Source organism: Solanum stenotomum, chromosome 9 (genome assembly GCF_019186545.1).
Source record: "Solanum stenotomum isolate F172 chromosome 9, ASM1918654v1, whole genome shotgun sequence".
Classification (NCBI taxonomy): domain Eukaryota; kingdom Viridiplantae; phylum Streptophyta; class Magnoliopsida; order Solanales; family Solanaceae; genus Solanum; species Solanum stenotomum.
Genome location: NC_064290.1, coordinates 33,123,198 through 33,140,786, shown reverse-complemented (window position 1 = coordinate 33,140,786; position 17,589 = coordinate 33,123,198). Strand labels below are relative to the sequence as shown.

Genomic DNA, 17,589 nt, shown 5'->3' with positions numbered 1-17,589 from the left:
CTTTGAGATATTCCAAGCTTTTGGTGAATCTTCATGCTTCAAGGATGGACTTTCATTGTTATAGTTTCTTTAATGTATTTTCTCTTTTGACTATGATGTATGGGCTAGGGCCAATTTCATTTTATTGTATTAGATGGCTATGATGAGACAAGTGTTTTAGACTTCCGCATTGCTTTTATAAAATGTTTTGGACTTGGACTATTGTTTTACTCTTATTGTTCTATTTATTATGTTATGAGAGCTAAGTGACTTTTATGGAGTCCGTCATGGTTATATACGTCATGTTACATCTAGGGGGTACCCCTGGGTTGTGACAAATTTCATAATTCGAGCACAAGGTTTAGAATGGTCCTAGGATTTCTCATAAGCCACGTCTAGTAGAGTCTTGTTCATGAGTGTGAAGCGCGCCACATATATGAATGAGAGGTTACAAGATGATTAGGAAACTCCACTTCTTTCATTACTCTTATGTCGTGCGATAGAGTTTAACTCTATAAGGTCTCTCTCCTAATCCTTATCCAATGTTCTTCAAGATATGGCTACTCGAAGAGTTTATACTAGAAGCAATGCGAGGGAGAATGCGGAACAAAAAGCTCATCCCCAAGCTCCTAAAGTTCCAGTCGATCCTTTGGCCGAGCAAGTATAAAATGAGGAGTTTAGGGATGCTTTTCAAGTATTGGCTCAAGCCATGACGGCCCAATCCAATAGGGAGGTAGTGGTTCCCGTGAACCCAAATGTGGGTACAACACCTTCAATAATCAGGGACTTCACAATGATTAATCCTCTGGAGTTTCATGGTTCTAAAGTTAAGCAAGATCTTCAAGAATTTATCGATGAGGTCTATAAGGTTTTGGTGATCATGGGAGTTGCACCGGTGGAAAAGGCTGAGTTAGATGCTTATGAATTGAAAGGTGTGGCTCAAATATGGTATAACCAATGGAAAGAAGGGAGACCGGAAGATGCAGGTCCTCTTGATTGGGAGAAGTTTAAGGCTGCGTTTCTTGCTAGGTTCTTTCCTCTTGAGATGACGGAAGTCAAGGTTCTTGAGTTAATTAACCTTCGACAAGGAAGTATGATTTTGAGGGAATATGCTTTAAAGTTCACACAACTGCCCAATTATGCTCCATCAATGGTTGTCGATTCAAGGGCTAAGATGAGTAAGTTTTTTTTTTGTGTGTCCAAAATAGTTGTTAAAGAGTGCCAAACCGCTACGCTCATTAATGACATGGACATCTCTCATCTCATGGTGCATTCACAACAAATTGAGGAGAGAAACTCAAAGAAAATTCTAGAGAGGTAAAAATGGTTAAGATCGGTGATGGCAATTTCTCTAACAAAAGGTTTGATGGAAAAGGTCGTCCTAGATTCCGACAAAGGTTTTCCGATCAAATTTCCTTTAATGCTCCTCCTAAGTTCAACCGAGATAGGGTATCTAACCCTAAGCCTCAAGGAGGAAATGGTAGTGGATCTTCATTGTGTAGGTCTAATTGTCCTAAGTGTGGTAGGAAGCATGAGGGTAAGTGCCTAGCTGACACGAATGGTTGCTTCTGTTGTGGTAAGACTGGTCACAAAATTAGGGATTGCCCAATGCTTATAGCTAAAGAAAGAGAGGCAAGCAAGCGACTACTAGTGGTGCGGGTTCCAATGCTCCTAAGTAAAACCGTTTCTATGCAATACAGACTCATAGTGAGCGAGAGGGTTCTCTGAATGTTATTACCAGTATGTTGAAAGTTTACCAACTTGATGTTTATGATTTACTTGATCTAAGTGCTACCTTGTCTTTTGTCACGCCATATCTGGATATGAGGTTTGATGTTCTTCCAGATGTCTAGTTAGAATCGCTTTCTGTCTCTACTCCTGTTGGTGATTCTATTGTGGCTAAGAGGGTCTATAGAGAGTGTCTCGTTTCCTCGTCCCATAGAGTTACTCTTGTTGACTTGGTAGAGCTTGATATACTAGATTTTGATGTTATCTTGGGTATGGATTGGTTGCACTCATTTTATGCTTCTATTGATTGTAGAACTCGTGTAGTTAAGTTTCAGTTCCCGAATGAGCCTGTCCTTGAGTGGAAGGGGGGGAATTCTACGCCTAAGGGTCAGTTTGTCTCTTATCTTAAAGCTACAAAGATGATTTCTAATGGTTGCTTTTACCATCTAGTTAGGGTGAGGGAAGTAGATTCTGAAACCCCTTCTCTTTAGTCGGTCCCCGTTGTAAATGAGTTTTCGAAAGTTTTCCCATATGATTTACCCGGCATTCTACCGAGCAGGAAATAGAATTTGCTATTGACCTTCTCCCAGATACACAACCTATCTCTATTCCTCCTTACCATATGGTCCCGGCAGAACTTAAGGAGTTCAAAGAACAATTGAAGGACTTTTTGGATAAGGTTTCATCAGACCGAGTATCTCTTCAGGGGGTGCTCCAGTTTTGTTTGTCAAAGAAGGGTGTGTCCTTCGTATGTGTATTGATTATCGGTAGTTTAACAAGGTGACCATTAAGAATAAGTATCCTCTCCCAATGATAGATGATTTATTTTACCAACTTAAAGGAACAAGTTATTTCTCTAAGATTGATCTCTGATCGGGTTATCACCAAGGGTGAAAGATGATGACATTTCAAAGATGGCTTTACGAACTCGATATGGACATTATGAGTTTTTAGTAATGTCATTTGTGTTGACTAATGCTCCGGCGGCTTTTATGGACTTGATGAATAGAGTGTTTAGACAATACCTCGACATATTTGTAATTGTGTTCATTGATGATATTTTGATTTATTCAAGAAGTGAGAATGAGCATATTGATCATTTCAGGATCGTGTTGCAAATTCTTAAGGACCAAAAACTTTTTGCAAAGTTTAGCAAATGTGAATTTTGGTTAAGGTCTGCAGCTTTCCTTGGTCATATTGTTTCGAGTAAGGGTATTGAGGTATATCCTAAGAAAATGGATGCGGTCAAGAGTTGGCCTAGACCTCTAACTCCCTCGGACATTAGAAGTTTCTTGGGTTTACCCGGTTACTATAGAAGGTTTGTTGAGGCTTTCTCTTCAAATTGCCTCTCCTTTGACGGCTGACTCAAAAGAAGTCTAAGTTTATATGGTCTAAAGCGTGTGAGAAGAGTTTCCAAGAGTTGAAGAATAGACTTACTTCCACTGTGGTGTTGACCTTACCGAAAGGAACGGATGTTTTTTGTGGTTTTTTCTGATGCCTCGAGAATTGGGCTAAGGTGTGTGCTTATGTAAAATGGGAAATTTATTGCCTATGCCTCAATGCAACTTAAAATCCATGAGAAGAATTATCCTACTCATGACCTTGAGTTAGGGGCGGTCGTTTTTTCATTAAAGATTTGGAGGAACTATTTGTATGAAGTCCATGTAGATGTGTTTACCAACCACAGGAGTTTGCAATATGTGTTTAATAAAAAAGATTTGAATCTTCGCCAAAGAAGGTGGCTTGAGTTATTGAAAGATTATGAGATGAGTGTTCTTTATCACCCCGACAAAGCTAATGTGGTAGTGGATGCTCTTAGTCGGTAGTCTATAGGTAGTGTTGCTCATATTGAAGAAGAAAAGAAAGAGTTGGCTCGATATGTTCATAGAGTGGCTCAATTAGGTGTTCAACTAGTGGACTCCACCAAGGGTGGTGTTATAGTTCACAAAAGTTCTGAATTGTCTTTTGTGGTGAATGTGAAAGCCAAGCAAGGTCTTGATCCAATTTTGGTAGAATTGAATGAGGCGATGCTTCAAAAATCAATTGAGACTTTATCCCATGGGGTAGATGGTGCACTTAGATACTAAGGTCGTTTGTGTGTTTCGAATATTGATGACTTGAGGGAACAGATTTTGATAGAAGCTCATAGTTCGGGGTATTCTATTAACCCGGGAGCCACCAAGATGTACCGTGATTTACGGGAGGTCTATTTGTGGAATGGAATGAAGAAAGATATTGCAGAATTTGTGACTAAGTGTCCAAATTGCCAACAAGTAAAGGTTGAGCATCAGAAACTGGGAGGTTTGTCCCAAGATATTAGATTCCCTACTTGTAAGTGGGAAGACTTGAATATTGACTTTATTGTTGGTTCTCCTCGAACCCGGCGACAAAATGATTCTATTTGGGTTATAGTAGATCGGATGAAGAAATCGGCTCATTTCCTTCCTGTCAAGGTTTCCTATTCGGCGGAGGACTATGCCAAGTTGTACTTGAGAGAAATGGTAAGGTTGCATGGAGTGCCTTTGTCCATTATTTCCGATCGTGGTACCTTATTCACTTCTCAGTTTTGGAAGTCATTCCAAAAGGGTCTTGGCACTAAGTCTAAGCTTAGCACGGCCTTTCATCCCCAAACTGGTGGTCAAGCAGAGCGTACTACCCAAACTTTGGAAAATATGTTAAGGGCTTGTGTGATTGATTTTAAGGGCAATTAGGATGACCATTTTCCATTGATTGAGTTTGCCTATAACAACAGTTATCACTCAAGTATCGATATGGCTCCATTTGAGGCCCTATATGGTAGGAGGTCTAGATCTCCCATAGGTTGGTTTGAGGTGGGTGAAGTTGCCTTAATAGGTCTCGAATAGGTATAAGAGGCCATAGAGAAAGTTTGGCTTATAAGGGAAAAGTTGAAAACAACTCAAAGTCGGTGAAAGTCCTATACCGATGTGAGAAGAAGGAATCTAAGTTTTAGGTTAACAATTGGATTAACTTGAAAATCTCACCCATGAAGGGTGTAATAAGGTTTGGCAAGAAGGGGAAGCTTAGTCCCCGATATGTAGGCCCATATCAGGTTTTGAGGCGTGTTGGTAAGGTTGGTTATGAGTTAGATTTGCCAGTCTCCATGCTTAATAAGTGTGTTAGTGATCCGACATCCATAGTTCCCCTAGAAGGGTTGGGACTTGATGAAAGTCTTTCTTATGAGGAAATTCCAGTTGAGAATTTTGGACCGACAAGTTATGAAGTTGAGAAACAAGGAAATAGCTTCTGTGAAAGTATTGTAGGGTAATCAATTAGTTGAAGGTGCTACTTAGGAGGCCGAGGACGATATGATGTCCCGATATCCTCATCTCTTTCCTTCTACTCCTATTATATCTTGAAGTAATGAATTCCTCTTGGTTTGTACTTGTTTTGGGAGTCATGTGTTTTTTATGTGCTTCCATGATTTCTTTATGTGATGCATGTTCATGAAAACTTGTGGTTTGAAAGAAAATGAGTTTACATGCTTGATTTTCTTCATGTTGTTGTGCATTGAGTATGAGTTGCCTATAGACTTCATGAGATGAATTGATGAACATGATTTAGATATGCTTTTTTAAAGTGAATTGCATGTAAGCTCCATGAGATTGTGTTGAACATGATTTTAGCTTGGAGAAGATAGTTCCTCCTTGAACATGAGTAATTTTGAAAATTTATGCATATTGGGTTGCTAGATGTAGTTCGTACTTGCTTATAATGCTTTGAGTATGATTAGCTTGGAGTTGATGTTTCCTCCTTGTTTATGTGCATTGCATGCATAGTGGGTTGATAGAGTTAGTTTCACCCCCCTTATGATGTTTTGAGAACGTCTTAAATTGGAGTCAATAGTTCGTCCTTGGTTGTATGTGTTGCATTGTAGGCCGGGTTGTTAGTTCCTCTCCAACTCTTTTAGAACTAGTTTGAATCTCATTCAAAGATGAATGGTCACAAGGGGGAGATATGGTAACACCCTGTACCCGAAAAGGAGAAATGAAGCCAATTCCCAGAAGTTGCAGGTGCAACCTACGTCAGCCACCCACGGCCCATGGAAGGGACCACGGACCGTAGGTGTGGTCCATGGTTGGCCTACCTAGTAGTGGTCTTGAGGCCCAGGACTACGGCCAGACCTACGGACCGTAGGTTAGACCACGGTCCATGGCCAGGTTTCGTGGTTCTAGCCCAAACTACAAGTTTCTGACACTAATCGACAGTCCAGCAGGACAGGCCATGGGTCAGACCACGGTTCGTCGACTGGGGTGTGTGGATGGTCACTTGGCAGTTATTTTAGGGGCAATTGGGTCTTTTCCTAATTAATTAGTTCATATACAACGTCATTTCACCCTTCATTAAGAACCGAATATAAGCTTTTTCAACCCCCAAATTAACCCATTCACTTCATTCTTCCAAATTCACAAAAAAAAACCCAATCTCCTCTCCAAATACTTCTCTCTCTTGAAACTTTCAAAAGAAGAATATTCAACCTAGGGTTTCAAGTCAAGGTCTCAATTCCTCCATTGAAGGGTAGATTTTTTATTCAAGCTATGATAGTTTTCATCCATGGATTCCTTCCATCCATGGAGTTCCCAAATTCCTCCATTTCAAAAGGTAGAATTCCCCAATTGAGTTAGGGTTTTCTTCAATTATCATGGGTTCTCTTAAATGTTGATTTAAATGATTGAATTATGATCTCTTGTACGTAAATTAATGATACATGATCATTTTATGATGATTTCCCCATGAACCCATGTAATCCATATGTTTTCAAGTTATAAATCATATGATGTGGGATTTTGATCTTCAAGGAAGGGTTTTATGAAATTAGGCATGTATTGCAAGTTTTACATGTATTTATGATGATATACATATCTAACCCATGTTTTCTAAGAGTTGATGATTGAAAGTGGGTTTTAAACCTCAAGAGGTAAATTATGGACTTATGCATTTTCTTATGAAATATATGTCAATGTTTTAAGGGTGCTTTGAGGGTAAAGTACCAATGATGATGTTGTATTGTGAAAGGATATTCTCATAAACACATAATATCATGATGTAAAAGGTTTTCTGACATAGAAAGGATTTTTAGGTTGAAAGGCTTTCTCACCTAATTGAATCAAAGATAAGGAGCTATCCTAATGAACTAGCTTGGTTTCATTTTCCAAGGGCATCTTTCCATGATTAATGAAGCCAAGTACGAAATGAATATTCCGTGGAATTTATGCTTAGCATCGAGTGGATATTGATGATGGGATGGAAGCTCTTCCGTTAGTAAAGGTCAGGTTTCTGGAAGCAATCTCATGAGATGGAAGCTTTCCCGTTAGTAGAGGTCGGGTTTCTAGTCGAAATCTCTTTATCCCATAAATTTGTGCCCTAATTGGTTGAATAGCTAGTGGATCCACTTAAGCAAGAAGTTCATGGCCTTTACCTTGGCAAGTAGGGCAATCATTTTCGGTGTCGGAGATACCGAAGGATCATGTTATATCTCACATGGTCTCTATGCCAGTTCAGGCTTATTCCCCACAAGTAATAATGAACTAAGGTTACTTCAAGAAGTATCGCATATGAGTTCAAAGGTTTTAAAGATGAAGTTAGCTTGCATTGACTATGATTTTATGACTTGTATTTTATAACTCTTTTATGTCATGTTTTAGGTTAGTCAATTGCATTTCATGAAATGAAATGTCCCTTTTAGCATGTTTTAAAAGTTTTATGCATGGTTATCATACTTGGTACAGTGTTTTGTACTAATGCATACTCTTGCCTACATTTTCCCAAATGTAGGGTCCGACAGTCAGGGTACTAAGTTTCATGGCTAGAGGCTGCTTTGAGATATTCTAAGCTTTTGGTGAGTCCTCGTACTTCGAGGATGGACTATCATTGTTATAGCTTCTTTCATGTATTTTCTATTTTGAACATGATGTATGGGCTAGGCCCAATTTCATTCTATTGTATTAGATGGCTATGATGAGAGAAGTGTTTTAGACTTCCGCTTTGCTTTTATAATATTTTTTGGACTTGGACTATTGTTTTACTCTTATTTTTCTATTTTTTATGTTATGAGAGCTAACTGTCTTGTATGGAGTCCTTCGGGGTTCTATACGCCATGTTACATCTAGGGGCTACCCCTGGGTCGTGACAGCCAGGAACTATTTAGAATTAAAATGCAGGGTAAAAACTTTTCTTTGAATCCAATGGAGGAAGAACAAATAGCTTTTCCAAGTTAGTCTAGTGTTGCATAAACCTAGTACAAACAGTAGGGTAACTTCCACCACAGGGCACTTTTGTATATGCAGAAGAAAGAGTTGGCAAAAGGTTTACCTCCACTTGAAGAGGAACTCCCAAGTTCTGAGGCATGTCAATTTGGTAAGAAGACGAGATTTCTATTCCCAAAATCAACTTGGAGAGCGACTCAAAAATCGCAATTGATTCATGAAGATCTTGGAGGCCCCCAAAGAACTCCATCATTGAAAGGAAGCATGTATTACATAATTTTTATTAATGATCTAACAAGGATGTGTTGGATATACTTCTTAAGATTGAAGTTGCTAAAGTTTTTTGGAAATTCAAAGCCTTGGTAGAAAATCAAAGCGGCTGCAAACTACAGGTGCTCAGATCATATAATGGGACTGAGTACACTTCAGATTAGTTCAAAAAATTTTGTCAAGTTGCTGAAATAGAGCATCGACTTACTACTACATATACTTCTCAATAAAATGGAGTAAGTGAAAGAAACAATAGGACCATCATGGAGATGTCAAGGTGTATGCTAGACGAGAAAGAGCTTCCCAAAAAGTTTTGGGGAGAGGAAGTCAATATTGTTGTATTTTTGTTTACCATGCTTCCTACAAAGGTAGTGAATGGTCAAACACCTTTTGAAGCTTGGCATAGGTACAAACTTTTACTAAAGAATCTTAAGATGTTTGGTTGCTTATGTTTTTCTCACATACGTCAACCGAAAAGGGATAAACTTGACAAAAAGGAAGAACCTGGAATTTTCATTGGCTATATCTTGCAGTCAAAAAGCTTATAGAATTTTCCAACCACAAACTGAAAAAAATTTGGTAAGTAGAGATGTGGATTTTGTAGAACAAAAGCAATGGGATTGGGGTGGAGAAAAGGAAGAAAGAGAAGCTAATGGGTTGCACAATCTTGAGGAACGAGTTGATCATTCTCCAGTTCGAGGAACCATATCACTTTCACATATTATCAAAGATGCAATGTAGTAGTATTTGGACTTGCTGAATATGTAGAAGCTGAAAGAGACAAGAAATGATAGTCGCAATGCAGGAGGAGCTAACCATGATCGAGAAAAATGACACATGGAAGCTGGTAGAAAGGCCTCTAGACATAAAGGTTAATGTTGTTAAATGGGTTTACAGAACAAAGCTAAATGCAGATGGTTCGGTGAAAACACACAAAGCTAGGCTTGTGATGAAGGGTTATGCTTAGATTTTTGGTGTAGATTTTTCCGAAATATTGGCACCAGTCGCAAGACTTGACGCAATCAGGCTTCTTTTGGCAATTGTGGCATAGAAGGGTTTGAAAATCTACCAACTAGATGTTAAATCAGCCTTTTGAATGGTTTCTTGCCGAAAGAAATCTATCCTGAGCAGCCTGAAGGATTTGTTGCAGAAGGACAGGAAGACAAAGTCTACTTGCTAAAAAAGTCCCTCTATGGATTAAAACATGCTCCAAGGGCTTGGTACAATAAAATCAATTATTATCTTTCTAACTTAGGTTTTCAAAAAAATCCTAAGTGAATCGACTCTTTACATAAAGCATGTTAACTCTGACATTATTATAATTTCTTTGTATGTTGATGATCTTTTAGTAACAGGGAGTAATGTTGTGCTCATATAAGAGTTGAAAAAGGAGATGATGAAACTCTTTGAAATGACGGATCTTAGAGATATGGCTTTCTTTCTTGGAATGGAGGTGAAACAAATCCAAGATCAAATATTCATTTTTTCAGAACAAGTATGCAAAAGAAATTTTGAGAAAAATTAGAATGGGCGATTGCAAAAGTTGAGTACGCCTATGAATCTAAAGGAGAAGCTAATTAATAATGATGGTGTTGAGCGAGTACAAGAAGGAAGCTATAGAAGCTTGATAGGATGTTTGATGTATCTTACAACAAGAAGGCCATTTATATTGTATGATGTAAGTGTACTATCCCGATTCTTGAATTCTCCTAGTGAATTGCATATGCAAGCTACAAAAAGAGTATTCAGATATGTCAAAGGCACAATGGACTATGGAGTCAAAGTTAGCAAATGCAAGAATTTCAAACTTCAAGGATTTTCTGACACTGATAGGGGTGCTTCTGTCACGACCCGAGAGCACCCCCTAGTCATAACACGGCGTACTTGACCCCGAAGGGGTCGCATAAAAGCCTTTAGCATTATCATGTTATAAGATCTTAGAAAAGTAGGGAGAATTTAAAACTTTCTTTAAAGCATATTACCAAAAACATTTCATAAAAGCGAAAGTCTTTCTAACAGCTTTGTCTCAAATCATCTATGAATAACATGAATAAAAATCTTGGGACGTAGCCCACATAAAGTCTAAAACATAAGAAGAGGCATAAATGAAACATAAGGGGTTTGTCCTCGAAGCTATGAGGACTCACCAATCTTCAATCTTCTTGCACTTAGGAACCTAGCCTCCAAGCAACTCAATCTCCCAACACCCTACATTTGATTATAATGTAGGCAATATGCGTTAGTACAAAATGTACCAAGTATGAAAGCTATCATACCAACATAAACATCTCAAAGTGGTTAGTTAACATAAGACATAATAAACGAGCATAGGAGATATATCACAATCACAATAAGCCAATTCTTCATCATAAGCATCACATAAGCATTATTGACTATTAGTCATCTATGCCATAATAGTACCATTCGCAAGTAACCTTAAAAGCATACAAGTGCAAAGCAAGAATAGCATCCCATAATACTACCCAAACCATGTATCCCTTCTTGGTCATCTAATCATGGTATATATACATGGTCTAATTCTCTAGGCTTCTCTACCATAAGGGTACCATACTTCCAGGTAACCTCAAAGCACACTTGTGCAATACATGAAAAGCATCCCATAATACTCTTCACACTAAGCATGACCTTGAAGCCATCCTAGTCATATACATCCTACTATGGTCTCATTATTAACTTAACTTCTCATAACTAAGGGAATCTCTCACCTTTAGTCAACTATAGCAAGGAAAGCAACTGTGGCACAATCCCATCTTAGCTCACTCTACTTAGTAACCCTAAGTCATACTTGTGCAATGCAATCATAGCATCCCATAATACTACTCATGCTAAGTATTACTTTTAGGTCCTTTTTCTAATACTTCTAAGTTTGGAACCTAGTTCCACTTCTTATCTTTAGAACACTATGAGGTACTCTATTAAGCACATCTTAGTTCATTTATAACTTGAACCCTATGAGATACCACTTTTAGTATGTCTAAGTTCATTACTAGCATGGGTACTATGAGATATTTACTTAAGTATGTCTAACTCCCTTTTACTTTGAACTCTATGAGATACGCTCTAAAGTATGTCTAAGTTCCTTCACTTCATGGACCCTATGAGATGCTAGCTTAAGCAAGTCTAAGTCCATCTACACTCTAGAACATTATGAGTTACTTCATTAAGTAAGTCTTAGTTCCTTATGCTTTGAGCACTATGAGATGCTTCTCAAGCATGTCTTAGTTCATTGAATATGGATATTTCTACTAGGAACCTTGACTCAACTATGTGAAGGATCCCATCTCATGAGACCTAACTATGGGAAAACCCACACTCTACTATGTAAGAGTTCCCCCTTGTTCTTGGATAGTCCTCACATCAACTAGGTGTGGTTCTCCTTTCTACTTGGAGCCCGCACCCCTTCTTCTGTGACACTCCATCTCATTGTCAATATCCACTTGGAGCCAAGCATACACCCCAAGGTTTACTTGTTAAGCCTTTCTTAACATTCATCTCTCATGGAAGGATGTCCTTGACAATCCATCCATGCTAAACTGACTCTATCACTTCATACTTTCAAGCATTCATAAAGTAGATTAGGTGAGTATAGGCCTTTCACCATAAACCCCCCCCCCCCTCCCATTAGATTATATTCATCACATTCCTCATTACAAGGTGATTCTAGCCATAATTCATCTTAAAGGTTCCATTCCAACTTTACAAGTCAAGATCAATCATATTCAATTAGTCTAAGTTCAATTCATGATTATGTGATCCTAACCTTGAACAATTACTACTCATGACATTGTTACAAGAAGGCAACTCATGAACCTTCAATTTGCCCTGTAATGGCATCAACCCACAAATCATCCAACTCATCAAGAAAACTAGGGTTAGACATTGAAAACACATAATATCATCATAATATCACAATTAAATGCAAAATTTTCCATAAACAAGTATTATCCAAACTTTGGAATCATACCCAACTATATCCACACATTGGAAATAACCCTAGCTTAGATTGGGATTCTTCTTCACAAATTAGTGGAAATCTTGGAGGACTCTATGGGTGGAAGAACCCATAGATGAAAAGCTAAACATACCTTAATTCAAAGCCCTACTAAGCTTCCTTCAATGGTGAGATTCGACCTAGCCTCCTTCTCTTCTTCTCCTTCTTCCTCTTCTTCTTCTTAGGTTTTTCTAGTGAGAGAATTATTTGAGTGGAGAGGATTTTGGGGTTTTAATTTGGGTCTAGTGTAAACTAACTTAGAATTGGAGGTTAAAGACTTAAAATACTATAAATAGGTGAATAAAACACATATAAAATGACCCCCACTTAAAACTACTCGAATAGGATTTTACCCAAATGTCCCTCACTTGGCATCCCCGTCCCAGGCACCACGGCCACTTGGACGGTCCATCAAGGGCACCATGGCCCGTGCTGGTTCCCGTGGTCCCTTGACCAGTGGCTCCCCCAACTTGCCAACACCGTAAAACTCCCTAAAACACTAAGGCACTTTCACGGGCACTTTGACGGGCCGTGGTCAAGCCAACGGCTCGTAAAGTTGGGACAGTGTCTTGGCCTCAAGGCCTTGACTCCCAAGTGTCTAAGGAATCTCCACGAACCCCTTCACGGACCGTGGTCCACACCATTGGTCGTGAAGGATGTCATGAACCCTTAGGCAGTAGCTTGCCAAGGTCGGGCAGCCTTGGCCTTTTGGCTTAGGCTTGCCCTTCCCAAGCTCAACCAAACTCTATAAGGTCATCTAGGCTACTAGGTCTAATACATACCTTGACGTTCATCCACTAAGCTCCACATTCTAAGCACGCAAAGTCTCAACTACAACTTAAATTCTCAACATCACACTCTAGAACCCTAGCTCTTGGCTCTAGTGTAGTCTACTAATATTCCAGGTGTTACAACTTCTACTGAAGATATAAAAAGTACTTCAGGGTACTATTTTATTTTTGGGGTTGGATGTTTTCTTGGTGTTCAAAGAAACAAGAGATTGTTGCTCAATCAACTGCAGAGGCAGAATTCATTGTTGCTATAACTGCGATCAGTCAAGCTTTATGGATAAAGAAAATCGTTTGCAATATTGGGTTGGAGATGAAGGAAAGCACTGAGATATTTGTGGACAATCAAGCTGCCATTGATATTTCTCACAATCTAGTTTTTCATAAAAAAAGACCAAGAATTTCAATCTGAAGCTATATTTTCTTAGAAAAATGTTGCAGAATGGAAGAGCAGTTGACTGATATTTTTACTAAAGCTCTTCTGGTAAGCAAATTTGAGTTCTAGACAAAGGAACTTGGAATTTGCAGCTCTTGATGCAGGGAGGAGTATTGAAATCTGCTTCATGAGTTGTTAATTGATGTTGAGTTGGCAAGATAACATGGCTGTTGATGTGTTTTCTTTTTTCAAAAGATAGATTTTTTCTGTTTTATTTTCAATTGTGAGTTTCCTAGTCTTTAGGCATGTAGATGTTGGTAGACTAAGTTCCTAGTTATTAGGAAGAGTCTTTTTTTGAGTTACTGCATTATTTACTGTTGACAATTAGGGTTTACTTCTATTTAAAAATCTCTTTTTTTCACCTTAATAAAATAATTCTCTTCTTCTTATTCTATCGTATGATTTATTTATCTGTAAAAGACCAACAATATTGATTTATTTATTAAATTTATCTCTCCACTATTTCACTTAAATACTATCACAAATCTAGAATTAAACTTGAGAATAAATTTCTAAGTAGCAATAACATTTAATAGAGCATGTTCTTGAACCTAACCTTAAGGGACAGAGTCGCAGTTAAAATATGAATATACAAAATCATTTTGCTTGTTTATATGTGGACTTTACTAATGTGTTCTATGTTAACCTAACTGTAAGGGATAGAGTCGCAGTTAAAATATGAATATACACAATCGTTTTACTTGTTTGTATATAGGTCATACTGATGTGTTCTATGTAAATGTTAATACCACATAAATATAAGCATTAGGTTAACCTAAATAGGCAAGTAATAAATCTAAGGATTCTTACAAGCAATCTTAGATACACTGTTGAACAACAGTAGAAAAACTGTTACTATACATATGGGACCTAGTGATAAGGGACCCACAATCACTATAGATCACTGTAGCTAGATTCCTTTTTCTTCTATAAATAAGTTCTTTTGTAATTGGAGAAGGGCAAATGAAAAAATGCTCTCTCTCTTTTTGTCTCTCTCTTGCTCTCTTATATTGTATTGTAAGTTGTGAGTTTGCCGGAGACTTACCGGAGTTTGTTAATAAAGCATAGTTCCTATATAGGCCCTAGTGTTGGCCAAAAGGTACTTTCTTTTATTCTTCATTTTCCTTACTTTCTCTACATCTCCGATCTGAGTCGTGACTATGTCCGGCTAAAGAATTATATATATGTCGAATAACTAAATTCACTTTTATATCTACCATGAAAGATCTAGACTTTATCTAAATGTGAATAAATTTATATATTGTTTCTTGACTTGGTTTTGAGATGGTGGTACACTCAGATTCGATACAACAAGTTAGTGGTTTTGTCTTAGTGACTCTGTCTAGCCAACCGTGATCTCAGCCCGATATGGAGTTAAAAGGGGGCCTTATACCCGGTTAGAACTGCTAGATACATGGGCTCACTAACAATACGTATTTGAATCTCAACAAACCCTTTTCTTGGGTAAAAGGATCAAATCCTTTCTTACAGTCATTAAACTATATAAAAATTTGTATATATTTTAATTCGAATTTATTCCTCGAATCTGGAAGTTAACAAGCTAGATTGAAGATGACCGCGCAGACTATAGCCCGTCTTCAGAGATCCTGGTTTCGTTGGTATCAGAGCATAGGAACTTTCATGGTAAATATGAGATTGATGTAAAATATTCGACATAGATATATTTTCTTGATCATGGATCTAGGAGATACTATTACTAAAAGTACAAGATTAGAAGAGGTAGATATAACTTAAAACCTTCACTTGTTAAACAAATGGACGATTCCAAAAGTTGATATAAAAACCATTTATGATTATGGTTGATTTGATAAGATCTCTAATAAACAATTTATAAAAACTACTAAGCAATCTTTGGCGTTGAATTCATCTGAACAAACTATTCATTTGTTAAATAAGCGCGATATTGAATTATATAAATCTCAATATAAATTCTTGCATATTGGCATGGTACAGATCGCTTTTAAGCTGTTAACTCTTAAAGGGTTACCAGAAATATTTTTAGCTGCTTTTCGTGATGCTCGAAATTTAAACTTTCGACAATCTTTGATGGGTTCGATTGAATCTACGGTAGCTTATGGCCCAGTATATTTCAATACTCAACCTAACTTGCAGTAATTTTTGACTGATTCTAATATTCTTGATGCTTTGACTTTAAATATTAAAATGCATGGTTATATTTATGCGCCTGGATTTGAATTGATTTGTTTATCTTATAGAATCTATTTTAAACTGCTTGCTATGTTAAACCCAAGATGTAAGTTATATGATACATCTGATCAAACAATAATAGTTGAAACTAATTTTGCTAAATCCAAAGTCACTACTAGAAGACCTATAAAATGGGAAGAGATTAATTTTCCTACTACTTGGACTTTAAACTTCGTTATACCTCCAGAACAGATGACTGATGTTGTCACTAATTCTGAATATTCTCATATTACTTAAAATGTTAATGGTAAGATTTGTATTCAGTTTTATGAAAAAAGTGTTCCTTATAATAGACATTCATTTTCTTCTGATAGAAGATTACTTGTCATCCAACACATCTCGTCAATTGACCCTGGTTATGGTCCAGCTCAAAATCGTGCTGCTTCTTTGCATACATTATCTTCCATCATATCTGCTGATAAAAATAAAATTAAAATTAATCCTCGATTAAATATTGTTCAAGCAAATGATAAATCATCTATTATTTCTGATAAGGATATTCCTTCTGCATCCGAAATGGATTTTAATCTTAATGATACTTAATAATGAATGGACATCAAATTAATTTTAGTCCAGGTTCACTGGCAAGAAAATATATTCAAAATGAATTTGCAAGTGATAAAGGAGCCAATTTAAAAGTTGGTTTTTTGACACATACAGTGCGGAGGATTTGCATAATATTTCTCAAGAATTTTATGAGACTTGTGCTTTACATAAAGTATTCATATATAAAATTATGGCTCTAGGTAAAGTATTCTGAATGGTTGTACAGGTTATAGGATTAGTTTAGTTGTGGCTCCGGGGATATTGTGTATGTACAGCTTATAGACTCAGTTTACAGTATATATAGTCCTTCTCCTCCTCCTTCTCCTACTCCTTCTCCTTCTCCTCCTCCTCCTCCTTCTCCTTCTTCTTCTTATTCTCCTCTTTGTTTTCTTTCTTCTAATCATAAAATAATAATATTTTAAGAATTTTCTCTTTATTATTTAATTTATTTGCAAGGAGTAATTACTCATTATTTACACCTCTTTAATTTTTAATTTTAATTTTTTTCATAACCCCCATAATGTTTATGTACATAACCTTCAAACTTTCATTTGTAAGCTTATGATGTCTTATGGTATTTCTTTATGTGCCTATATAAATTCCTAGTTATTTTCATGAAAATCAACATTCAAGATTACCCTCTCTCCTCTTCATCATATTGGTTTGTTAATTAACTAAAATGTAACAAAAAAGAAGTACATGAATGTAAGAAATATTTCAAGTCTTTCTTTTCATTTCCTCTATTTTGCCTATATAAATTCATAATTAGTTTCATGAAAATTCAAATCAAGATTATCTTTTGTTTTCTTCATCATATTGGTCATGAATTAACTTATAATAGAAAAGAAGTACATGAAGGTAAGAAATGTTTCATTCTCAAGTCTTTCTTTTCATTTTTTTGTACTTCCATGCTTTCTTAATATTTTATTAATCTATGTATTATCAAAATATGATGGCGGATCTACTTGCAAAAGAAGATGGTAAAAGAATGGTTAACTTAATGTCACTTTTTTTTTTCTAATTTTGTAATTTACATTATTTAAAAGAATTACATCTCTCCTGATTTTCTACCTTTTTTTAATTTTAGATAGCTTAATGATCTCCAGAATTAGAATACTTTAATTAATAACTTTGTAGGAGCTTACTTCTGATTTGTGCTTTAAGTATAGGAGTATCTACGATAAAAATCTATATCTACATAAAATATAAAACTAGGTAAAGGGAAATTGATATGACACTTCTCTTTAGCCAAGGATTCTATTTATCTTTTATTGTCGATTTTTTAAATTTTTATATCATATTTTTTGGTCAATAATTTACTATAATATTCACAAATTAATGAGAAATGGTCTCATCAATAGTTGTTACCATTAAAAT

General features: G+C 36.7%; 1 protein-coding gene across 1 annotated transcript; it reads left to right on the top strand.

Annotated features, from left to right (window-relative positions):
* Nucleotides 1–1,302: 1,302 nt before the first annotated feature.
* LOC125877463 (uncharacterized) lies at nt 1,303–2,198 on the top strand. Its single transcript, XM_049558751.1, has 3 exons — nt 1,303–1,611; nt 1,680–1,807; nt 2,021–2,198. The coding sequence occupies exons 1-3, from the start codon at nt 1,303–1,305 to the stop codon at nt 2,196–2,198; spliced, it is 615 nt and encodes a 204-aa protein (XP_049414708.1).
* The last annotated feature ends 15,391 nt before the right edge of the window (nt 2,199–17,589 follow it).